Below are 24,120 nucleotides of genomic sequence, written 5' to 3' on the forward strand. Positions count from 1 at the left end.
ATTTTGACTGGGGGAAGCACTGTATTTTGTAGAATGGCTCCAAAAAAACAGAAATCTCTTTGACGGAGAACACCAGATGATTTATTTTTATTTTTTTACATTAGAGAACAGAGCTTTTATAAAAGTACCCTGTGTTGTTCAGGTAATGAAATTAGAATAAGCTGATTATTTTGTCTTTCAAAAATTAGATCCATTTACTCTATGAATAATATCTCCCTTCTGGGCTATTCATTTGGTCTTATCTGTTGGTAGATGAGGCAAGCAGTCTGGAGCAGAGGCTGGAGCCAGATAGTCAATATTTTAGGATTTGGGGGTCATACAGGTCTGCTACACCTATGTAATTCTGCCATTGCAAAATTGTCTCTTCCTTACTGCGAAGGAAGTGACAACACAGACACAGAGGCACATGGCTAGGTTAACAATGCTTTATTTATAGACATTGAAATTTGAATTTCATATGATTCCTACATATCATAAAATAGTCCTTTGATTTCTTTCCCTTGATTTTGAAAATAGAAACACAATTCTTACTTTGTGGGCATTTATAAAAACAGGTGGCCAGTCAGACTGGAGTCTAGAACATCTATTCTTGCTTCGAGGTAGGGAGGTGGTTGGGTATCATGCTTGGTTTAAAACTTCCCTTCAGCCAATAGGCTGGGTCCCACATCTTGACCAAATCACATTAGGTTTTTTCAGTTCTTGTCTGTATGCTACAGAGGTTACTAGACGTTCTCGGTGAGCGGCGCTGAGTGAAACAAAGCTGGCCCTGTCTTTATGGAGACACGTCAACCCCGCAGGGGAGTCGATGTCCTCGCAGAGGGTGTTGGACTCTGGAGAGGTTGCAGAGCTGGTCAGTGGCGGCTCAGGGCCGCGAGACACCAGGTGGAGCGGAGGGAAGAGAGCAGAGCTGGGGGCGGGAGGAGGGCTCAGACGCGGCGCTCTCCTCCTCCAGAGCCCCGGGTGGTGTGGCACGTCTGTGCGGGCGGCAGAGGCACCCCAGTGCCTCCCGTCATCTGGACTCTGGCCCTGACTCCTTGACTCCTTGGAGCGCTCACCCATTGAGATGCAACCTTCTGTCTACATTCTGTCTCGAGTAACAAGTCACAAGCTTTTTCTTCTGGAGCCTGGGTTGTAGTAAATCCTCAGGGAATGTCTGCTGAGCAAATTATCGGATGAGCGCTGTCCCCCTCTGCTTATTCCACAGCAGAGCAGCTGCCCTGTCTGTATGCAGACAGCGGGCCGCTCAAATGGGTACAGCTGTGGTGTTATGAATGGACTGTGCTCCATGCCAGATTTAGGCCTTCTCTAAAGGCTCTTATGTGTCCTCATCTGTAAAACGGGAGGAGTTGGTTTAGGTGATGTCAAAGTTCCTGTCTGATGCCAAGATGTACTTCCGTTTTCCTCCCCTTTTCCTGGGTTTTCTAGATTACCTGAACCCAGTAAAGCCCCTGAATCCAGAGAAGATTGGTTTTCTTCCCGGAGGTTGTGGGATGGGGGGGAGGGACCACATAAGCATGTGTGTTTCCCACGTGTCTTTCCTGAGTGACAGGAGCGCTGACCTGAGTGGGCATCCTGGTTCTGCAGTCCTTGCAGTCACTCAGGACAGCATCACTTCCCTGTGCCTTGGTTTCCTCCTTGGCCAGGAGGGGACACTGACAGTGTCCGCTGCAGAGGGCCGTCACAGTGGTCAGACAAAGGAACTCGTGTTGTGACCTGGGCACCCCGTGAGTGCTCTGGACGTGGGGCAGCCTGGGATGCCCTGCGGGCACCTGGCCGGGGCCGCCCTGCACTCTGCTCACCTCCCGCTCTGCCATCGGCGCCCTCGGCTCAGCTGCAGGCCTGACCCGGTGCTTTGCATCCTCAGGAGTGTCCGGATGCCGCCTCCCCCGCCCTGTCCCTGGCCGAACTGCGGACGGCGTGCAGCGACAGCGAGCTGGCTGCAGAGTTCGCGAATGCCATCCGTCGGTAAGCGCCCAGCCCACCGCCCAGAAGGGTGGTTTCTTCCAGGGGTGACGGTGTATGCAGGGGTGACGGGGTAGGCCAGGGGTGACGGTGTATACAGGGGTGACAGTGTAGGCAGGGGTGATGGGGTAGGCCAGAGGTGACGGGGTAGGCAGGGGTGACGGGGTAGGGCAGGGGTGACGGTGTAGGCAGGGGTGACGGTGTATGCAGGGGTGACGGGGTAGGCCAGGGGTGACGGTGTATGCAGGGGTGACAGTGTAGACAGGGGTGACGGTGTATGCAGGGGTGACGGGGTAGGCCAGGGGTGACGGTGTATGCAGGGGTGACGGTGTAGGCAGGGGTGACAGTGTATGCAGGGGTGACGGGGTAGGCCAGGGGTGATGGTGTATACAGGGGTGACAGTGTAGGCAGGGGTGATGGGGTAGGCCAGAGGTGACGGGGTAGGCAGGGGTGACGGGGTAGGGCAGGGGTGACGGGGTAGGCCAGGGGTGACGGTGTATGCAGGGGTGACGGTGTAGGCAGGGGTGACGGGGTAGGCCAGAGGTGACAGTGTAGGCAGGGGTGACGGGGTAGGCCAGAGATGACAGTGTAGGCAGGGGTGACGGTGTAGGCCAGGGGTGACAGTATAGGCCATGGGTGATGGTGTAGGCCAGGAGTGATGGCTGGGGTTAGTTCTCCGAGCTGCTGATGCCCCTCACCGGGAGTATCACAAGTGCCTGGGAGAGAGGAGGCCCCGTACCGCCTTCTTGTGCAGGCCTGCAGGCCAGAAAGGTGAGTGCAAGAGGAAAGTATATATGGTCATCCCGCCTGCAGAGAGAAAAAGGTCTGCTCCTTCGCCTTTCTGTTGCGGTGTGGCATTGGCTAGAACCTCAGGACTGTGTTAAAAGCTGACAATCCAAACAGGCGTCTTTGGTATCACTGGGATGGAATATTGCAGGTAAATTCTGTTGGCTCTTTTGGGAGTTTTTAGGTTTCTTTGGCTGCTTTATACGTATAGCATATTCCTCAAATATAAAGATAATGAAGTTGATTAAAGAGAAAAAAAAAAAACAGGCATCCTTACCTTGTTTCCAGCTTCAATGAGAATGCCTGCCTCACCATCTCTGTCTTTGCACTCAGACTGCCTCTGTTTATTTACCTCCGGACGTTTTCCTCTATTGTGGCTGTTGCTCCCTGTCCTTTCTCTCTAGATCTGTCTTCCATATCCTGACTTTTCATCCTCTGCCCACCCTTTTGCACTCAGTTCTAGAGCAAGGATATCCAGCAGAAAAGTAATGCAAATCACACTGTAATGTTAAATGTGCTAGGATCCATGTTTTAAAAAAAAGAAACACATATAGTCCACTTTAATAACGTATTTTATTTCACTCAGTGCATCCAAAATATTTCAAAATGTAAATCCATGTCTCTAAAAGATATTCTTTCTTCTAATTTTTCTAATTCTTTTTTATTAAATTTTCTTCTAAAAATTTTTTTTTTTTTACTAAATTTTCAAAGTCTACTGTGAATTTAGTACGTTTATACTTATTGCACATCAGATTCAAACAAGCCAACACGTCCAGCATTCAGTAGCTCACGTGGCTGTGGCTGCCCTATGAAATAGTGTGGTTCTGAGGAGGTTGTTAAGGTCCACTTTCCAACCCACTCCAGTATTCTTGCCTGAAGAATCCCCATGGACAGAGGAGCCTGGTGGGCTACAGTCCACGGGGTCACAAGAGTCAGACATGACTGAGTGACTGAACAAATGTAATCCTTAGCTAGAGCCACCATGGTGTTTGACTGATGTGTTGAGTTTATTCGGTTGATTAAGTCTATCATCTCTTGTAATGATATGATATCTTCTTGCGTCTCTCTGAGGACACTTATACTTAATATCTTGTCTACTGTAGTGACTTTCCTCACAGGTGAGCTTTACAGTTGAGTTTGGTGACTTGGCTCCGGCTCGTAACCTCACCTTGCACGCTTTCTGTCCCTCCCTGCTGACGGCAGGTCTCCAGGCCGCGTGTCTGATCCAGGTGTCTGGTCCCCTCCCGTTCTGATGGCTGGAGCGCCCCTGGGTCCCCTTCTTTCCTTTGTAGCATCTTGCTTCTGTGTGCATTTTGAGTTGTGGTTTCCTTTTTCAAGAATAAAACCTGCCTTTCCTTTTTTACAATTGCTCACGGTTTCTGACAGGCAAAGAACGCTCCTTAGTTTCTATCATTCTTTAGAATTTAAAAAAAAAATACATTTGCCATCACTTGGGAGGATTTGGAATGGAGGGGAAGGCTACAGTGCACACTCAGGCTGCTGTCGTGGTCCAGCGGGGCTCTTGATATTGTAGTGTAGCCTCCGGCTGAGGGTGGACCGAACGCTGCCTTGTAGGGAACCTCACCACCCTCCTGACTGACTCACTGCCACTTTTGGTTTTTCCTTCCAAGTTGTAATAGCTCAGTTTTTATGCTGCCAGCACTTCTGGCCATGTGGTTAATTGGTAATCACTTCGCTTGAGGAGGGAAGAGAGAAGCTGTGTGGAAAATGCCCTCACCTAATCCTGATGACGTGATTGCACCAGAAACCAGGAACGCAAACCACCCCCTGCTTCCAACTGGGAGCCATTTGGATATTGTGTCTGTAAGCTAAACCCCTGCCTTTTTCAAAGATCCCGAACCTCAGAGGCCCTCGCTGGCACATGCAGGTTGCAGATTCTGCTGACTAAACATAAAGAGATTTCATTTGTTCTGTCAGTCACAATGGATTTCCAATAGCCAGCCTTGAGTTGGTTAGCATGGATTTCTAATCAAGCCCCAGATATATGGAGCCAAGAAAGAACCCACAGGGCTACAGGAAAAAGGAAAATAACATAATTATACTGTATACATAGCTTAGAAATGGGAATCGTTATTTCATGAGGGTGTATAATACAGATGTCCAAGCACTGAGGTTTGGGGTGTTTTTCTTTTTAAAAGTCAAGTGGAAACTATCACCTTCCTTGAAGGTGTTAAATCACCGCCAAGCTAGTGGCTGAGTCAGTCGAGGGTTTCCTCCCAGAATTTTCAGACCTATTCCTTCTTTGGAAAATGATGCTTCCAAACACCGAAGTTGTGGGCCCCAGGAACAGGACTGAAGAGAGGGGGTGGGTAGAGGGGCGGGCAGAGGCTGTGTGTGCTGAGTTACTGTTCGTGTCCAACTCTTGTGACCCCGTGGACTGTAGCCCGCCAGGCTTCTCCGTCTGTGACTCTCCAGGCAAGAAGACTGGAGGGGTTACCATGCCCTCCTCCAGGGGATCTTCCTGACCCAGGGATCGAACCTGCATCTCTTGCACCTCCTGTGTTGGCAGGTGGGTTCTTTACCACTGGAGCACCTGCGGCAGAGGCTAGGCGCGGGCTTTTCTGGCGGGAGCCCCGGGAAGGGCCTTGCAACGCTCCGGTCGCTGCCTGGCTCCTGTCCTGCCCCAGCGGCTGCGGCCCCGCACCCAACCCTCTTCTGTCTGGAACAAAACCAGGCCTCCATGCAATCACACATTTACCGCCTAACTTCCATCTGAGCTGATTTCACTCCCTCCACTTCCGTGAGTATTTATTATGGGATCATGGCTCCGGGCTTGCCATAAGACCCCATCTGGATAACCAGGTTTCCTGTCTCGCAAGTGAGGAGTTTTCTTATCGGGCCACCTTGTCTTCACTGCCTGCACAGGCTGTGTGCTGCAAAGCCCTTCTCCACCCCAGACCCCTCTCTTGCTCACATTCCTAGTAAAATCTAACTGAACAGCCTTCGCACCAGAGAAGTGACCTATGACAATGGAGATCAGGAGAGGGCATTTTCAGAAAGGAGTCTTCTTGTACTTCTGTGGTATTTGTGTAGCCTACCTTGAGGACCCGGGCACAGCTGAGAGGAGCAGACTGTTTCTCCATCATGCTTAGGAGGCAGGAAGGAGGAGGTGGTGTCCCCCATATGAGGCGGAGGAGGCAGGGGCGGGGAGACTGGACAGCAAGGCTGAGTGGTCACTCAAGGTCACACAGGCCGCGAGGAAATCGCATGCCACTGCTTTCTCCGCTGGACTCCACGTGCTGGCAGGGGGGTGCTTACCCACTGAGTGTGAGCCGAGCCTGCCCGTGGGCCTCTTCCCTGTCTATAAGATTTATTTCTTGATTCTTGTGTCCCCTGAAAGTGAGAGCCGCTCAATCATGTCCGACTCTTTGTGACCCTGTGGACTATACAGTCCATGGAATTCTTCAGGCCAGAATACTGAGAAATGTCAATAACCTCAGATATGCAGATGACACCACCCTTATGGCAGAAAGTAAAGAAGAATAAAGAGCCTCTTGATGAAAGTGAAAGAGAGCAAAAAAACTGGCTTAAAGCTTAACATTCAGAAAACTAAGATCATGGCATCTGGTACCATCACCTCATGAGAAATAGATGGGGAGACAGTGGAAACAGTGTCAGACTTTATTTTGGGGGGCTCCAAAATCACTGCAGATGGTGACTGCAGCCATGAAATTAAAAGACACTTACTCCTTGGAAGGAAAGTGATGACCAACCTAAATAGCATATTAAAAAGCAGAGACATTACTTTGCCAAGAAAGGTCTGTCTGGTCAAGGCTATGGTTTTTCCAGTGGTCATGTATGGATGTGAGAGTTGGACTGCAAAGAAAGCTGAGTGCTGAAAAATTGATGCTTTTGAACTGTGGTGTTGGAGAAGACTCTTGAGAGTCCCTTGGACTACAAGGAGATCCAACCAGTCCATCCTAGAGGAGATCAGTCCTGGGTGTTCATTGGAAGGGCTGATGCTGAAGCTGAAACTCCAGTACTTTGGCCACCTGATGCGAAGAACTGACTCATTGGAAAAGACCCTGATGCTGGGAAAGATTGAAGGCGGGAGGAAAAGGGTACGACAGAGGATGAGAAGATTGAATGGCATCACCAACTCAATGAACAGGATTTTGGGTAAACTCCATAAGTTGGTAAAGGACAGGGAAGCCTGGCGTGCTGCAATTCATGGGGTCACAAAGAGACACGACTGAGCAACTGAACTGAACTGAACTGAGCCTTTCCCTTCTCCAGCGGATCTTCCCAACCCAGGGATCAAACCCAGGTCTCCCGCATTGCGGGCAGATTCTTTACCAGCTGAGCCACAAGGGAAGCCCAAGAATACTGGGCAGCCTATCCCTTCTCCAGCAGATCTTCCCAACCCAAGAATCGAACTGGGGTCTCCTGCATTGCAGGCAGATTCTTTGAATACATCATTGCTCTGTTTCTTATAAGCCTGCCTGTCCTTCCCTCAATTCCCTGGTAGCTAAGACAGTACAGAACCCACCTGCAATGCAGGAGACCTGGGTTCAACCCCTCGGTCAGGAAGATTCCCTGGAGGAAGGCACAGCAATCCACTCCAATATTCTTGCCTGGCGGGCTAGAGTCCATAGGGTCATAAAGATTCAGACCTGACTGAGCGACTAACACTTTCACTTTCTCCTTCCCTCCTCCAATCCCTGCAGGAAAGTCAGCGGCAGGGGGAGGCGGTGGGGGGGGGGGGTGGCCGGCGGCAGGGCAAGGGGTGCAGGAATCATGGCTGACTCACCCAGCTGTATAACTGGTGACTCTGTCCCTTCTAAGTGATCCCTAAACCATCTCAGCCTCATTTTTCTCTGCCCACTGGACATCTCCCCTGAAGAGACTCCAGCCTTAAAACATAGCATGTCCAAAACACAAATTATCATCTTGTTCCCACCTGCCCTTTGAAATTGGCCTCTTTTTCAGAATTCCTATTTGTATGTAAAAACATCAAAGTCTGCCTCTTGTTAGCAGATAGTGTTTTTTTACCCCTTAAAACCCCATCTGTCCCATGCAGTTTGCGTTGCCTTCTCCTGAATTTAGCCCTCAACCCCTCCAAATTCAGAGTAGCATCTCAATGGGTCATTCTGCCATTAGTCCCATCCTGTGTTCCCCCGCAAAAAAAAAAAAAACAAAAGAAAAACACCTTAAATCATACTTCTGATCAGGTGGCTCTGCAGATAGATCTTCCATGGTGTGACCTTCATCATCATGTGTAGGTCCCTAACTTAACTTCTTAGCCTGTATTTCAAATGTTTCCCTACACATTATCTGTGGTCCAGATTCATCCAGATGGTTCATCTTTCCATGAGCATGCCCTTTGCTTTATACCCCCACCCCACCCCGTCTCTCTCAAGCTGTGAACCCTTCCTTCTTACCCCTCCAGCCGGACACTCGTCTTCCTGAAGGTTCCTCAGGCACCTCTTGTCTGTGCCCCGATGGCACAGACCACTCATCACCATCAGTGCCCACGGAGCCCGTGGTTGTCAGAGAGCCTCAGGGCAAACCACAGGGAGCCTCCTGGAGTTCAGATCCACGTCTGAGTTCCAAAAAATATCTGCCCAGCTCTAGAAATCTTCCAGACTTGATGGTACCCATTGACCCCTGTTCCAGGAGCTATGAATTAATACTGCTCCTGAGCACTCACATACTGGATTGAAATGAAGCGGGAGCTGATTGAAGTCCTTTTAAAGAGGGAGCCCCGCTGAGGCTGCAGGATCATCACCATTTCATTAGTGGGACCATTATTTTTAAAGGTGCTGTTTTCTTAAACTTGCACTTGCTGGTTCTTCCTATGTGGCGTATTTATAATAGCCATCAGGCAGTAGAGGTTGTGCTTAGAATTCCATAAATGCACAGGGGTCTACAGGATGTTAATGGAACACACAGTGTGCCTATAAGTTCATTACCTTGTAAATAAATGGCTGAGCTCCAGAGCTGGTCTCACAAGGCCAAGGGAAAGATCAGTTCTCATCCCGGGGGTTGAGGTGGGTCAGTGAGGTTTCTTCATCTTTCTGTCATTCCCCCATGTTCCAAAAGCTCAGAGAGAAGGCCTTCCGCTCGGATCTCATAAAGGCAGTGATGGAGACATCAAAGAGCCCTGTAGCACAGGTAATGCAGCGGCGAGATCTGCAGGAAACGTGGTCTGGGCCGCCATCTTGCTGCTATTCTAGGCAGACCCACACCAACTCAACACCTGCAGAGCATCCTTATCCTCCTTAGCTCCGCAGGCCTGGGCTTTTCACCAGCCTCCTGTTCCACTATCTGCTCTCTGTGACTCGGCACACTGCAGCGACATGCTGACTCACAGACAGGGCCCAAGTGCATCCCAGCTCCATCGGCGTCACTGGCAAATCTCTTCAACTGCACTTCAAGTGCCTCATCTACAAAACTAGAGTGATAACAGGACTGACCTCCAAGGTTTGTGGTGAGAATTCAATAACTTTATGCTTGTAAAGGAGTTAGCATAGCTACTACTGCTGGCTGGATTTTCTTTTAAAAGATGAGTAGTTTGGACTCTATAGACATTTTGTTGTTCAATCACTCGGTGGTGCCTGACTGTTTGCAACCCCATGGACTGCAGCATGGCAGCCTTCCCTGTCCTTCACCATCTCCCGGAGTTTGCTCAAACTCATGTCCATTGAGTCAGTGATGCCATCCAACCATCTCATCCTCTGTCGCCCCCTTCTCCTCCCACCTTCAGTCTTTCCCAGCGTCAGGGTCTTTTCCAGTGAGTCATTTCTTCACATCAAGTGGCCAAAGTATTGGAGTTTCAGCTTAAACATCAGTCCTTCCAGTGAACACCCAGGACTGATCTCCTTTAGGATGGACTGATTTGATCTCAGTCCAAGGGACTGTCAAGAGTCTTCTCCAACATCACAGTTCAAAAGCATCAATTCTTCAGTGCTCAGCTCTCCCTATGATCTAACACTCACATCCATACACAACTACTGGAAAAACCATAGCTTGGACTAGACGGATATTTGTCAACAAAGTGATGTCTTTGCTTTTCAATAAGCTGTCTAGGATGGTCACAGCTTTTCTTCCAAGGAGCAAGCATCTTTTAATTCCATGGCTGCAGTCACCATCCCTAGTGATTTTGGAGACCAAGAAAATGAAGTCTCTCACTGTTTCCATTGTTTCCCCATCTATTTGCCATGAAGTAATGGGACTGGATGCCTTGATCTTCGTTTTTTGAATGTTGAGTTTTGAGCCAGCTTTTTCACTCTCCTTTTCACCTTCATCAAGAGGCTCTTTAGTTCCTCTTCACTTTCTACCATTAGGGTGGTGTCATCTGCATATCTGAGGTTATTGATATTTCTCCTGGCAATCTACCATGAAGGAATATATAGGATCATAGTCACTACAGAGATCTTCTTTCAAAAATATATATATAGATTGCAATAAGTAATGGGGGAAATGACAAGATGCTGGGGATGATGTAACTCTGGGACGTTTGTTTAGATGGGTGGTCAGGGTGGGCTTCTCTGAGGAGGTGACATTTAAGCTGAGACAAGGAGGAAACATAGCGTAGTGGAGGAAGTTCATCCCAAGGAGAGGGGACTGACCACACAGGGTTCTGTCCTGGGAAAAAAAAGCTTGGTGTGGGCTGAGAATGGATAGGATTCCAGGGTCCAAGGGGGAAGGTGATACCAAAGCCTGGGTCAAGCAGGGCTTAATCAAAGTAAGACCGTGGACTTGATTCTAAATGCAGTGCAATAATATGATCTGATTTTGTCATATTAGAAAATTCCTCTGGCTGCTCTGTGGAAACCTGACTGCGGGGTACAAAGGTGAAGCAGATAAACCAAGTAGGAGGCTCCGGTGGTGGCTGAGATGTGAAACAGCGGCAGCTTGGATCTGGTGGTGGTGGCAGGCACGGCCCCCATCTGCGGGGTCTGCTGCCGAGCGGACACGCAGGATGAAGGAGAGGGGCGTCAGGGCTGACTCGAGGCTGGTGTCGGCCACTGGGCAGGAGGTGCTGCTGCACACCTCACAGGGCAGAGGCGTGGATGCGGCAGACCGCCCAGATCTCCTTCACACCTGCTGAATTGAAGATGCACATGAAAGTCAGGAGGTTTTAGCACGTAGGTAGTTTTTAGGAAAATAAGTGGGAATGGAGAGAAGCAAGAAAGGGTGGGCTATAAAACAGAGTCCAGGCCCAAGTCCCAGATACTCTCAGCAGGCAGAGGTGCAGAGGACAGGGAGCCAGGGCAGATGCCAGGCACAGCCAGTGAAGTGGGATGGAAGCCAGGCTTGAGGGGAGGTGGAGAAGGTGCTTCAGGTCAGAGCGGGACAGACTGCAACACCCAGAGCCCCGGTGACCTCGGGACAGTTACCACTGGAGATAGAAGCCTGGCTGGGGGTTAACCAGTGCATGGAAGGTGAGGCAGAGGAACCCCAGAAGGAGACAATTCTCCCAATTACCAAGCAACTCCAGGCCCGGTGGGCACGACTCCCAGAGGCTGGGTCTGATGGGCGCTCCTCTGGAAGGCGTCCTGGCTAGTGCCGGCCCCGCCCGTCCCCCAGCTGTGGTCCAACACCGCTGCTGGTCATGACCTGAGGGGAAGGCTGCCCTGCTTCCAGATCCCCGGCCACAGACAGCCTCACCGCACGGCCTGCAAGGCCGTCTCCTGCCTGGCTGCCCACCCAGCTTTGCTTGTCACCTGCAAACTTCCACGAGTCTACCCCTCAAATCCCCTGAGGATATGCCTCTGCCAACAACTCTGTGCTTCCCTTAAAGCAGATAAAAAGCACCTGTGGCTAGAGTAAGATTCAGAAGACCTTTCATGACCAAAAATAACCTTTTAGGGGTGAGAGGGTGGGAAGACCTGTAAGTGAAACCTGTAGTGTGCTGGGACACGTGGGTTTTGGTGGTACTAGCGGGAGCCAGCAATAAAGGTTCATAATTGTGAGGGCTTACTTCCAGATGTTCAAGTTGGTTTTAGAAAAGGCAGAGGAACCAGAGATCAAACTGCCAATATCCGCTGGATCATCGAAAAAGCAAGAGAGTTCCAGAAAAACATCTATTTCTGCTTTATTGACTATGCCAAAGCCTTCAACTGTTGTGGATCACAATAAACTGTGGAAAATTCTGAAAGAGATAGGAATACCAGACCACTTGACCTGCCTCCTGAGAAACCTGTATGCAAGTCAAGAAGCAACAGTTAGAACTGGACATGAAACAACGGACTGGTTCCAAATAGGAAAAGGAGTATGTCAAGGCTGTATATTGTCACCCTGCTTATTTAACTTATATGCAGAGTACATCATGAGAAACGCTGGGCTGGACGAAGGACAAGCTGGAATTAAGACTGCTGGGAGAAATATCAATAACCTCAGATATGCAGATGACACCACCTTTATGGTAGAAAGTGAAGAGGAACTAAAAAGCCTCTTAATGAAAGTGAAAGAGGAGAGTGAAAAAGTTGGCTTAAACCTCAACATTCAGAAAACTAAGATCATGGCATCTGGTCCCATCACCTCATGGGAAATAGATGGGGAGACAGTGGAAGCAGTGTCAGACTTTATTTTGGGGGGCTCCAAAATCACTGCAGATGGTGACTGCAGCCATGAAATTAAAAGACACTTACTCCTTGGAAGGAAAGTGATGACCAACCTCGATAGCATAATAAAAAGCAGAGACATTACTTTGCCAACAAAGGTCCATCTGGTCAAGGCTGTGGTTTTTCCAGTGGTCATGTATGAATGTGAGAACTGGACTGTAAAGAAAGCTGAGCACCGACGAATTGATGCTTTTGAACTGTGGTGTTGGAGAAGACTCTTGAGAGTCCCTTGGACTGCAAGGAGATCCAACCAGTCCATCCTCAAAGGAAATCACTCTTGGGTGTTGATTGGAAGGACTGATTATGAAGCTGAAACTCCAGTACTTTGGCCATCTCATGCGAAGAGTTGACTCATTGGAAAAGACCCTAATGCTGGGAGGGATTGGGGGCAGGAGGAGAAGGGGATGACAGAGGATAAGATGGCTGGATGGCATCACTGACTCGATGGGCATGAGTTTGAGTAAACTTCGAGAGTTGGCGATGGACAGGGAGGCCTGGCATGCTGCGATTCGTGGGGTCGCAAAGAGTCGGACACGACTGAGCAACTGAACTGAACTGACTGATACTGCGGACCAGAAAACAAGGCAAGGATGGCACAGTTCTGGGCATTTCAGAAAATTCTGTGTGAACGCACTGCCACTCAAGGGGCAAATGAAACATGTAGTGTTTACGTTGTACTTTCTCATCTACGTGGAGCCTATGAAAGTGCTTCTTTTAGACTTATTACCTAGACAAACCATATAAATTCTTTCTTAACTGAAAGCCAAGCAGAGTTGAATTAGAAACTACAAGGATGTGAATGGTTGAGGTGAACGGCTTATAGCATTTTTGAAGTCATCCTTGAAAAATCTGAGTAAAGCTGTATAGTCTTCAGTAGAACTGTGCATGTAACTTTGCATAAAAATTCAGAGTTCAAGACAACATGAAATTCATCTGTAGACCCAGGTAAAAAGCCCTGCTGCCTTACCAGTTTTCAAAATTTGCACAAGAAGAAGAAATCACCTGAGGCATTCATTTTTTACTGAGGTATGATGGACTTATAACATTATATTAGTTTCTGGTGTACAATGTGATGATTCAGTATTTGCACATATTGCAAAATGATCACTGTAATAAGTCTGGTTAACATCTGTCACCATAGTTACCAAAAAATTTCTTATGATGATAACTTTTAAGATCTTTCTTAGCCACTTTCAAATACACAATACAGTAATAATAAGTTTAATCACCATATTATACACTACACCTTCAGGACTTATTTTACAACTGGCAGTGTGTGCCCTTTAATCCCCTTCACCCATTTCGCCCACCTCCAACTCTCACTTCTGGCAACCACCGGTCTGTTCTCTGAATCTGTGAGCTTGTGGCTTTTGGTTTTGGTTTTTTAGATTCCACATACACATGAGATCATACAGTATGAGTCTTTCTCTGTCTTATTTCTACGTAGCATAATACCCTCAAGGTCCATCCATGTTGCTGCAGATGGCAGTTTCACTTTTTTGTGGCCAAGTAATATTGCATTTTCGATGCGTACCACATCCCTGTTTATCCGCTGATGGGCACTTAGAAGTTGTGCTCGTTATCTTGACTGTTGTAAATAATGCTGCGGTGACATGAGGGTGCAGGTATCTTTCCAAGATGGTGATTTCATTTTCTTTGGGTACATACCCAGAGGTGGAATTACTGGATCATGTTAGTTTTAATTTTTTGAGAAATTTTCATTCTGTTCCTTAGTGGCTGCACCAGTTTACATTCCCACCAACAGTACACAGGGTTTCCCTTTTCTCTGTATCCTTACCAAAACTTGTGACTTCTTGTCCTTATATTTTTTTAATAGTAACCATTCTGACCGGTGTGAGGTGGTATCTCATTGTGGTTTCGATTTGCATTTCCCTGATGATCAGTGATGTTGAGCATCTTTTCACATGCCTATTAGCCATCTGTATGTCTTTGAGAAAATGCCCATTCAGACCTTATGCTTATTTCTTATACTTTATTTCCTCTTCCATTCAAACCCCAGGTTCTGCTCACTTTTTAATCTGGTGGTGGTGTGTTTTTGTTTTTTTGTTTTTTTTTTTTTGCTGTTGAGTTGTATGTGTTTGTGTATTATGGGTGAAAGTGAAAGTGAAGGCGTGTCTGACTCTTTGCAACCCCATGGACTGTAGCCTACCAGGCTTCGCCGTTGGATTTCCCAGGCAAGAGCACTGGAGTGGGTTGCCATTTCCTCCTCCAGAAGACTTCCCCGACTCAGGGATTGAGCCTGGGTCTCCTGCACTGCAGGCAGATGCTTCACCGTCTGAGCACCAGGGGAGCATTATGGGTGCTCGTGTTCGTGCTGTCCCTCAGTCATGTCCGACTCTGCAACCCAGTGGACTGCAGCCCACCAGGCTCCTCTGTCCATGGGATTCTCCAGGCAAGAATACTGGAGTGGGTTGCCATTCCCTTCTCCAGTATTATAGGTACTAACCCCTTATTAGATAAGACATGATTTGTAACCATTTTCTCCCATTCAGTAGGTTCTTTTCATTTTGTTGGTCTCCTTTGATGTACAGAAGAATCTAATATAGCCCCACTTCTCTACTTTTGCTATTGTTGCCTTTGCTTTTGGTGTCAGATTCAAAAAACCATCACCAGGATTGGTGTCAAGGTGCTTATGTTCTCTTCTAGGAGTCTGATGGCTTCCGGCCTCACCCATTAACCTAACACTTGAGTTACTTTGTTTTCTACGGTGTAAGACAGTGATCCAGGTTCATTCTCTTGCATGTAGGTATCCAGTTCTCCTGTGACCATTTATCTAAGAAACTGTCCTTTCCCTGTTGGGTATTTTTGGTTCCTTTGTCATAAACTGACCATATATGCATGGGTTTATTTCTGGGCTCTCTATTCTATTCCATTGATCACATGTCTATTTTTATGCCAATATCATGCTGTTTTGATCACATGGAGCACTTCTTAAAACTAATTCCTGGGTCTCAACCCAAATCTACTGACCAGAATCCAGGGTCACCCCCGGCATTGTCAGTTACAGACGCAGGCTTAGTGCAGTCCTGTCCACATCATTTGTGTGATCTGCGTTTTCTAATAGCTGAGAACTGTTAAAAGCAGGGACATTAACATATTTACCCCAATTGTATCTAGAATATCGATATTATCATTTTAACGTATATTCAGTATTTTTAGTTATCTTACATTCTTTTTTTATATTGAGCCTATTCTTGGCTGCACTAGGTCTTTGTGTGGGCTCTCTCTAGTTGTTGAAAGCAGGGGCTACTCTAGTTGCCGTGTGCGGGCTTCTCTTACCGGGGAGCACAGGGTCAAGGGCGCGTGTGCGCTTTAGGAGCAGAGCTTCGTAGCTGACCTCTAGTGGGCTCTAGAGCACACGCTCAGGAGTTGTGGCATGTGGGCCTGTTTGCTCCGAGGCGTATCAGGGGTTGAACCTGTGTCCTCTGCACGGCGGGTGGATTCTTTGCCACTTAGCCACCAGGAAAGCCCCAGCGGGTACTGCACATTTACAGCACATCTCAGCTCAGACTGGCCATGTCTCAAGGAGCCAAAGGGCTCCTGACCCTTGGAGGCTGGTGTAAGGCGGCTCTGGAATTGTTACCGTGCAGGGTTTAGTGTTTCAATCCAGACAAGCAACGCTGGAGGCATGGCTCTTACTGGAGGCGGCTGCCTCATTCAAACACAACAAGTAGAAAGTAATTAGTGTTTTAGATTTGAGTTTCAGCCTGTCTTTGTGGCTTTAAATAAATCAGCATCACAGTTCTAGAGTTTGAACAGCAGTTCACTCCTGTCTGCCTTCCTGAGGCCTGAGGGGTTCAGGGAACAGCTCTCAGCTTCCAGATGTGGCTTCCTACCCCCAGCCTTGACCGTCTCCCCCACTCCCTAGGGTTGGGGAGGGTCTGTGAAGGCTTCTCTTGCTTCCCTGGGTCCTGTCCTCACTGGCACCGGCCACAGGCCCCAGGGCAAGAAGCCCTTTGCAGTGTTGGGGCTGGGAGATCCTCACTTTTCCGGAGCTGGGCAGGTACGCCGTGTGGCCCGTGGTGGGAGCGGTACTGCTCCGGGCAGTTTTGTTAGCAATTTGAATTCACGGTTAGATGTTAAATTCTCTTCATAATTTTCTTCCCTTTTGCACTATCAATCAACTCTAGAATAAAAGAATCAAAACAGTAACAAAATGTAAAACGATAATTCTTCTCTCTTTATAGTCAGAGGGCCGAGGGGACAGATCTTCCATGCTCTCCTAACTTTCCCTGGGCTGACAGAGGGCCCTGCAAGGCTGAGGCGGTGGTTTGGGCAGGGAGGCAGGAGCTGCCCTCCCCAGATGCCAGTCTCATCCTGGTGGGAGACGGTGCCACTCTAGGATCCCAGTGGGAACTGCAGCCAGATCTGAGGAATTCCTGGTGGCTGCCGGGACCCAGAAGCCTCAGCAAACAGGAGGCGCTAACCAGGAGGCTCTGCAGGAGGCTCCCGCTCTCTTTAGGGTGGGAGGAAGTCACTAGGTGTGACGCTCACTTTTTCAAATATCTTTCTTCCACCATCCTCATGCAAGTAGGCCTACATTTTTGTGTGCAACACCTTTCTTCATTAATGAATTTGGGAAGCTGCAACTGCACTTACAGTAGCTGGGGGCAGACATGTCAAAGATCAGATATTTGAAAAGCCAGGAGGGGTGAATCATGGCTGAACCCCAGAGCTCCTGACAGTCCACCCACTCGAGGTGACCCCCACACACCCATCCTACACTTTACAAAAGCTTTCAGAATTGGGAACATTTCAAACAACTTGAAATGAGCAGAAAATGAAAGTGTCCCATGCCCTCTTTGCAAGAGTTCAGCACTGTTGAGCACTTAGCCTTTTCGTCGTCCATCACAGTGTATCAGATATTCACGTTTCTGCAAACTTGTGGCATCCAATAGAGCTCACCCTTTTCATTTGACAGTGTATCAGATACCTTTCCATTCCAGGGCACGTCAGCCTGCATTTTTTAACTGCAGAGCATTTCAACAGAACTGAAAGCAGAATGTAGCTTAACCAGCTCTCTGGTTGTTTCTCATTCTTAGCTGTTCTAAGCAGTGCTGCAGTGAATCCAACTGTAATCTCATGTTTCTCTAAGATCCCTAGAAGTTGCTTAGTCAAGGGATATGTTCATTTTTTATTTTGCTAGATGCTGCCCAACTGCCTTCCAGACTCATTGTGCTCACCTACATTCCTCACACACCCGTGACTTTTTCTTAGAGGAATGTCTTCCATAAATCCTGGTTACCTGATATGCTCCAAGGTACCACATACCTTCAGTGATTTCTTTTCACTGCTGCCGCTGTGAAACTGTCTCTCGGGCATGACGCTGGGGATACACTGCGCAACAAGCCGAAGAAGGTCCTTGCCACCCTGGAGCCAACGTGCCAGTGGGGAGCTTGCTGAACCAGTCACGCAGGCTGCGCTGGCCTGTGCCAAGCGCGCTGCACAGAGTGACACTGTGCCAGACGGGGGCCTCGGGAGGACGGTGGCCAGTCCTGTCCCCCTGCCCATGTCCTCCTCTCATAGGCAGTAAGCGGACGGGACACCCCAGACCTCCCAAGTCAGTCAGCTCGGATCACTGTAGTAGTAAAGACCCACCAGACTTGAAGCCAAGGGGGAGTCGAATGAAAGTGCAGATATAACCTCCATCCTTTTTAAATGTGGGAAATGTGATCAAGGACTTTCACAGAGAACCACCTTTTCTGTTTTACAAGGTAGACTCGCCTTGGTTTCACTGAGCGGGGACCTGGCCCAGGTAGCGCCCAGACCCGGTGTGTGCTCTTGAGCCCCCGGGGGTTCCGGAGATGCTGAGCAGCGTGGGAAAAGGCCTGAGCCCAGGCCCGGGTTCTATGGGCAGGCTGCGCTCTGCTGGCCCACTGGCCTGGGTCTGCCTGGAGGAACTTCTCCAGGAGCTTGGAAGAGGAGAAACAACTTCCTGTACTGTTCCTCCGCGACACACACCTCTCTCAAGGGCTCTACCATTAAACAGAGCCAACCCAGCAGGCCTTCAGGGAACACGGCAGCCAGGTGCTGGGGTCCCGGGCCCTCTCCCCTTTGCTCAGGACTCCGGGCTTTGGACTTGGCCGCCTAAGTCGTGCTCCACTCTGCCCCCGTCAGGGCAGCAGCCTGATCCATCGTCTCCGTTACTAAATGGCATGTGCTTCATCTCTCCTTGATACAGAGAGAAGAAATTAAAGGCCAGAGTTCAAGAGTTGGTGAGTGCCTTGGAAAGACTCACAAAGAGCAGTGAAATCCGACACCAGCAATCGGCAGAGTTTGTTAACGACCTAAAGCGAGCCAACAGGTACAACCTCACTGTCTATAATCCAAGTGGTTCCTGAATTTACACACTGTAACTGCCGGGAACTGACTGTGGACGTTGGTATGTCCTCAGCTGCCTCCTTGGAGCGCACTCCTCCCTAGGGCTTCATTTCCCCGTGTTCCACAGAAACCTGAGGAATGCTCTTTAAAAAGGGCAGATGTAGCCAACCATGGTCCCCTCTTAGCACTTCAAATAGGAGAGGTTCTGAAAAGTCATACAATTAAAAACAAAAGTCAGCCTAGTTTTAATCCACCATTTCCCAAACAAAACTGGCTACACAACATTCTATTTGAGCAGCATTCAAGAATCAGGTGGGGTACTTCAGGAAGCAATGCTCTAAGATGGGACATGACACCTTCACACTTAAAAAAAAAAAAAGGACCTCAAAGTTTTGTTCTTCCAATTTATCAATAAAACTTGTCTATTAGTTTCTCAAATGAGATTTTTAAGGTTTTATTCATTTACCAAAAAAAAGGAAAAAAAACCCAACTCATGACATGTAACACAAATGACATTTATTTTAAAAATCAGTTTTCCAAAAAGTAATTAGAAGAGGGGCACTGTTTTTACAATTTTGCAAATGTTTTTAATGTCTGCTTTAATAGAAGACAGCTGGATTCTCCCATCTGCTTCCACAGGCAGTGTGTTGTTTTGAAACATTCTAAGAAAACCCAGCTTCACACAGAAATAAAGGACCTCACATTTCCCTTCAGAAGGCTTTGGGAGTCCTGGGCTTTGAGAACCTGACACTATATAGAAGGGAGGTGGGAGTGCTGTTTTGAACCACAGAGGGTGTGGAGTGATAGCTCTGATAGCTCAGCTGGTGAAGACTCCGCCTGCAATGCGGGAGATCCAGGTACAATTCCTGGAGTCGGGAAGATCCCTGAAGAAGGGAACTGCTACCCGTTCCAGGGTTCTTGCCTGGAGAATCCCTAAGGACAGAGGAGGGTGGGTCCGTGGGGTGGCAGAGAGTCAGACACGCCTAAACACAGCACAGGGTATGGAGACCCCCGCCCTCATCCCCCAGAGACCTGGGTTTGGCTGGCAGCATTAGTTCATGGCCTGTGAGCTCTGAGTCTGTCAGCCACAGCATCAAGGACAGCTGCTGGGGCCTGTCTGTCTGCATGCTATGGAGGTGACTTAGGATTGCAGTGTTGCAATGGACTGTAAGCAGCCTTGGAACAGCAACAGACCTACTACTTGTATTTCCGTGACAGATTAACTGTGGTTAAGTCAATACGTGAGTGACCCTGAGTGCTGCGACCCCTGTTTAGTTGCTAAGTCGTGTCAGACTTTTTCGACCTCATGGACTGCAGCCCACCAGGCTCCTCTGTGGAAATCCCATAGGATTTCCAAGGCAAGAAAACTGGGGTGGGCAGCCATTTCCTTCCCAACCCAGGGATTGAACTTCTGTCTCCTGCATTGGCAGGTGGATTCTTTGCCACGGAGCCACCAGGAGAGCCCAAGAGTTGAAATACTAACCACCTGATTTCAAACCCTTATTTAGGAGGCCCAGTGGCCTCTGTTCTTTCCAAGTGGTACTTACCAGACCAGGTCACCCAGTGTGTGTGTCTCAGTGCTACTTAAGATAAGCCTTCATTCTCATTTCCCTCTGTGCCCATATAGCAACCTGGTGGCTGCCTATGAGAAAGCAAAGAAGAAGCATCAAAACAAACTGAAGAAGTTGGAGTCTCAGATGATGGCCATGGTGGAGAGACATGAGACCCAAGTTAGGATGCTCAAGCAAAGGATAGCTCTGCTGGAGGAGGAGAACTCCAGACCTCACACCAACGAAACGTCCCTGTAGTGGGCACTTGAGCTCCACGGTTCTGTCCGTGGAGGCTAGAGTCTAGCAGTCACTGAGGAGGGGGCCTCAGAGGACAGGACCTGTCGGAAGAAGGACAGGGAAGGTTGGCAGGAAGGCGCCCTGGACTCAACCTCGGGGCAGGTGGCCCTGGTGAGGCGGTATAGACTGTCCCCCGAGGGTCCCGCCCTCACCTCCTGGGCGGCGGGCAGCGTGGGGACTCCTGCCCCACGCACTGGCTCCACAGGGCTTCCTGCTGCTTTCAGCATGGGCTCTGTCCCTCACCCACATTTTCTGTATCTGCGGTATAATCCAGGCATCATCTGTTTGATTTTCCAGTTTTTGCAGCCTTACCTTGAGCATCTCACATTTCTCCTTTCCTTCTGGGGAAAACTGATGGGGGGTGGGGGTGCAGAGGGGAGACGGTGCTCAGCATCTAGAACTGCTGCTTCGTTTCCTGCAACCAGGCTTTGGTTTTCAAGTACCAGGTGTCAAGTCTTTAGGAGGCAGCTGTCACTCAGAGGTGTTCCAGGAGGTTGATCACAGGCGGACAACACACAGGTTTCCTTCCAGTCCCAGGTTATGTTGAGGCTACAGGTAGAGCAGTTGGGTCTGAACAGCTCTGAATGGGAGAAGGAAGACCTCCTTGACCTCACAGTGGAGGCGGGCAAGGGCAGGGAACACTCTTTAGACAGGAATCCCCCTGTCCCAGTGCCGCCTTACTAACAGCTGGGAGTCCTGTTGATCCCTGTCAGGGACCTGAACTGTCAGGAGAGGCACATTAGTACTTTCCCGGACTCGGGCACCGCAGAACTGCTGTTATCCGTGTATCAAAGCTCCCTGACCTGAACATGCTGATGGCTCTGGACCTGTCTCTCTCTCGAGGGAAATGTTCTGCAGCTGATCCACCTATCTGAGAGACTGCTACTGCGGCACCAGCTCAGGAGTGCGCGCCTGCTGTTCCAAAGGGCAGACGGCGAGGGAAAGTTGAGGCGGCCTCCTCTTAGCCCCCAGAAACATGGCAATGGGTGGCAGATGGTGATTCCACGGGGGTCAGTTCTAGCAAAATGGTGACAGGACTGGGCAGGACCAAAGTACCTGAATTCTTTCAGGAAGGTCTTCCATTTGAAAATCAACTCTTCACCCCTTTTCTACTGTAATGTTCCCCGTTGCAGTTTTTCAGTTGTCACCACCCTAGGCTGACAACATTTTAAAGGACCACTTGCCATTTTTTCTGAAGACCCACCCGAAGTCACTTAGAAGAAAGATGCCCAACGCTACAGTTCAAAGATCTGCTTACGACCAGATCACTGCATTCATGTCTTGGTGTCAGTGAGCTGTTCTCAGAGGCAGGACGCAGATTCCACAGCCTTCAGTCTGACAGGGAAGGACACCCCAGCCACCGTCTGCAGAGCACATCCACCCCCCAAGGACGCTCCGTCCTGTCTCAGGCCAGCAGCGAGGCCGCCCCATCTTCAAACAGTCATCGTCAGCTGGTCTCAGGCCCAGCTCTAGGGTGCTCTGGTCACTGCAAAGGCCCCCACCGGCTTCTGTTTCTGTTATATAAGGTAAACTTTGTCCTTGTGACAATAAGTCAGTTTTTACTCTTTGGATAGGAAAATGTAATGACCCAAAAGTGTGTTTTTAGGAAAAAAAGTGTAGCAGATGAAACTATTTTTCCCACTTGCTCAGGGGAAACATCTTCCCGAAGCAAAGCAGGCTGTGAAGGGCAGGGACCGGGTGTCATGTCACACAGGTGGAGGCTTTCATCCCCACCACCACTGCAAGGGAGAACAGAGCCTGCCTTCTAGACACACGGAGGTCATCCCAGATGTGGGCAGTCTCAGTTCCCACGTGATGAGCCCCTGGCATTACTGATCCTACTTAGCTCATTTTGAAATTATATTTCCACATAATACTGGTTGGGTGAACACTTTCCCTGGCAAAACTGTTACTTTTATAAATGTGTAGAATAAAAACTATTAAATAGTTGATTACCTTTCCTTGTATTCTTCACATACTCCCCAAGACTCTTGTTGAAGGTTAACTGACGGGCACTTGGTTATTATGCTAATTGCAAGGCTTACTAAAATCGCACTGATGAAATAAATGATTGCAGGTGCCTGGATCATTTTCTTTTTTTTTACAACCTGAATTCTTCTTTCTAAATAGGAACAGGTTTATATTAACATCTGCATCAGAGGTAAACAATGATCCTCATTATCTAACTTGAACAAGGTTAAAAATGTTCAGACTTTCATTTTTAGTTGTTTGAATCCAGTTTCCTCAGTGGTTACCCCTTTTAGGCAGTCACCCTCGCTGTTCAGTTTGATCTCTGGCTCTTAAGAGAAATGGGCGTGAGAAGAAAAAACTCATTTCCCAGTTCCGCTGGAGTATAACTTCCCACTACTACACTGAGGCAGAATCTCAAGTGAGAGAGACCTCTGTCTGGAGCTGTAGTGCCATCCACACGTGCGCCAACCAAATGGACCTGATGTTCTGTCAAACTTCGTGTACCAGCTACCTAAACTGCCATGGGCTGGTAGGCAGTAAGACCCCCTTTTGAGATGATACCCAAAGTGACACGATTGTATCTTAAGCGATCAGACGGTTGGGATTTCTCATGCTCGCCCTACCTCACAGGTATTTTATCATGGCCCATGCAGGTAATTAACTGTTGTGTATTCACTCCCATCTGCTGGCATGCCAGGTTTCTGAGGTTAATACCCATGCTGCCAGAAATTGGAATGTTAGAATTAAAAAAAAAAAAAAACCCAAGTGCCAGTTAAAACATGGTTGGCTAATTCTCTTGTGAGGTGATGTGTAACTTAGGAAGTTTTCCTGAGCCTCTGCAGCCAAGCTTTACAGGGACCCCGGAGAACTGGACGCTCTCCTATTCTGGGAGCCAGTGCGCGTTAAGAGCCGAGGAGACTTTCTTTTTAGGATGAGGACAGCAAAGAGTCTACTGTTCTAAGAAAATCTTGAAATCACCGGTAAGTGGCCTAGTTCCCACCTGCATACAGATTACTATTTTAAGTGAAAAAAAATGCCTCATAGTTACCCATGGCATGAATTGTTTCCTATGGCCCATAGAAATTATCCTGCAATTATTTTTAAATTCTATTAAATATCTTAAAGCTCTCATGAGTTGGGGGTGCCATGCTTGTGTTTTGAGTGAAGTAAAGACTATAGAAGTTACCCACTTGTGTTATTAATGACTTCTAATTTAAAGTCGTAAGCTTTTTCCATAAATTATTTGCAAATGTATAGTTGGAAATGTGTCTCATCCATCAAAGTATGAAGTAAAAAGATCATGTTTCCTAAGTTTACAGTCGCACCTATTTCTAAGTACAGCAAACAGCTTTTAATTAGACAGTTTTTAGAGGTCAAAGGGGGAAAGAATTCTGATGACTGCAATTTCTGAACTGAATTTAATTAGGATGCATCCCATAGGGCTGCCAAAGATTTTGTGGGCTGCCAAAGATTTTGCGGGAGGGAAAGAAGCATGAGAAACATTATTTTTTCTGCACCAAGGGGCCGCTTGGTAACACTATAAAAAATTCTGAAAAAAAATCACGTTAACAATTATTTTTCTGTTTCTCCAATGGAATGGCCTACTTGACAGCAGAGATACT

At 48.3% G+C, this 24,120-nt stretch overlaps 1 protein-coding gene across 6 annotated transcripts in view; it reads left to right on the top strand.

Moving 5' to 3' along the window:
- MCC (MCC regulator of WNT signaling pathway) overlaps window positions 1-22,479 on the top strand; it is a 478,958-nt gene extending 456,479 nt beyond the window's left edge. For all 6 annotated transcript variants that reach the window (XM_065940908.1, XM_065940914.1, XM_065940909.1 and 3 more), the window contains 3 exons: window positions 1,865-1,965; window positions 18,541-18,663; window positions 20,308-22,479. In XM_065940908.1, the coding sequence (XP_065796980.1) occupies window positions 1,865-1,965; window positions 18,541-18,663; window positions 20,308-20,488 (405 nt within the window). In that variant the 3' untranslated portion in view covers window positions 20,489-22,479. The remainder of the gene's footprint in view (window positions 1-1,864; window positions 1,966-18,540; window positions 18,664-20,307) is intronic.
- Window positions 22,480-24,120: the final 1,641 nt, after the last annotated feature.

Source organism: Muntiacus reevesi, chromosome 7, assembly GCF_963930625.1.
Source record: "Muntiacus reevesi chromosome 7, mMunRee1.1, whole genome shotgun sequence".
Taxonomy (NCBI): domain Eukaryota; kingdom Metazoa; phylum Chordata; class Mammalia; order Artiodactyla; family Cervidae; genus Muntiacus; species Muntiacus reevesi.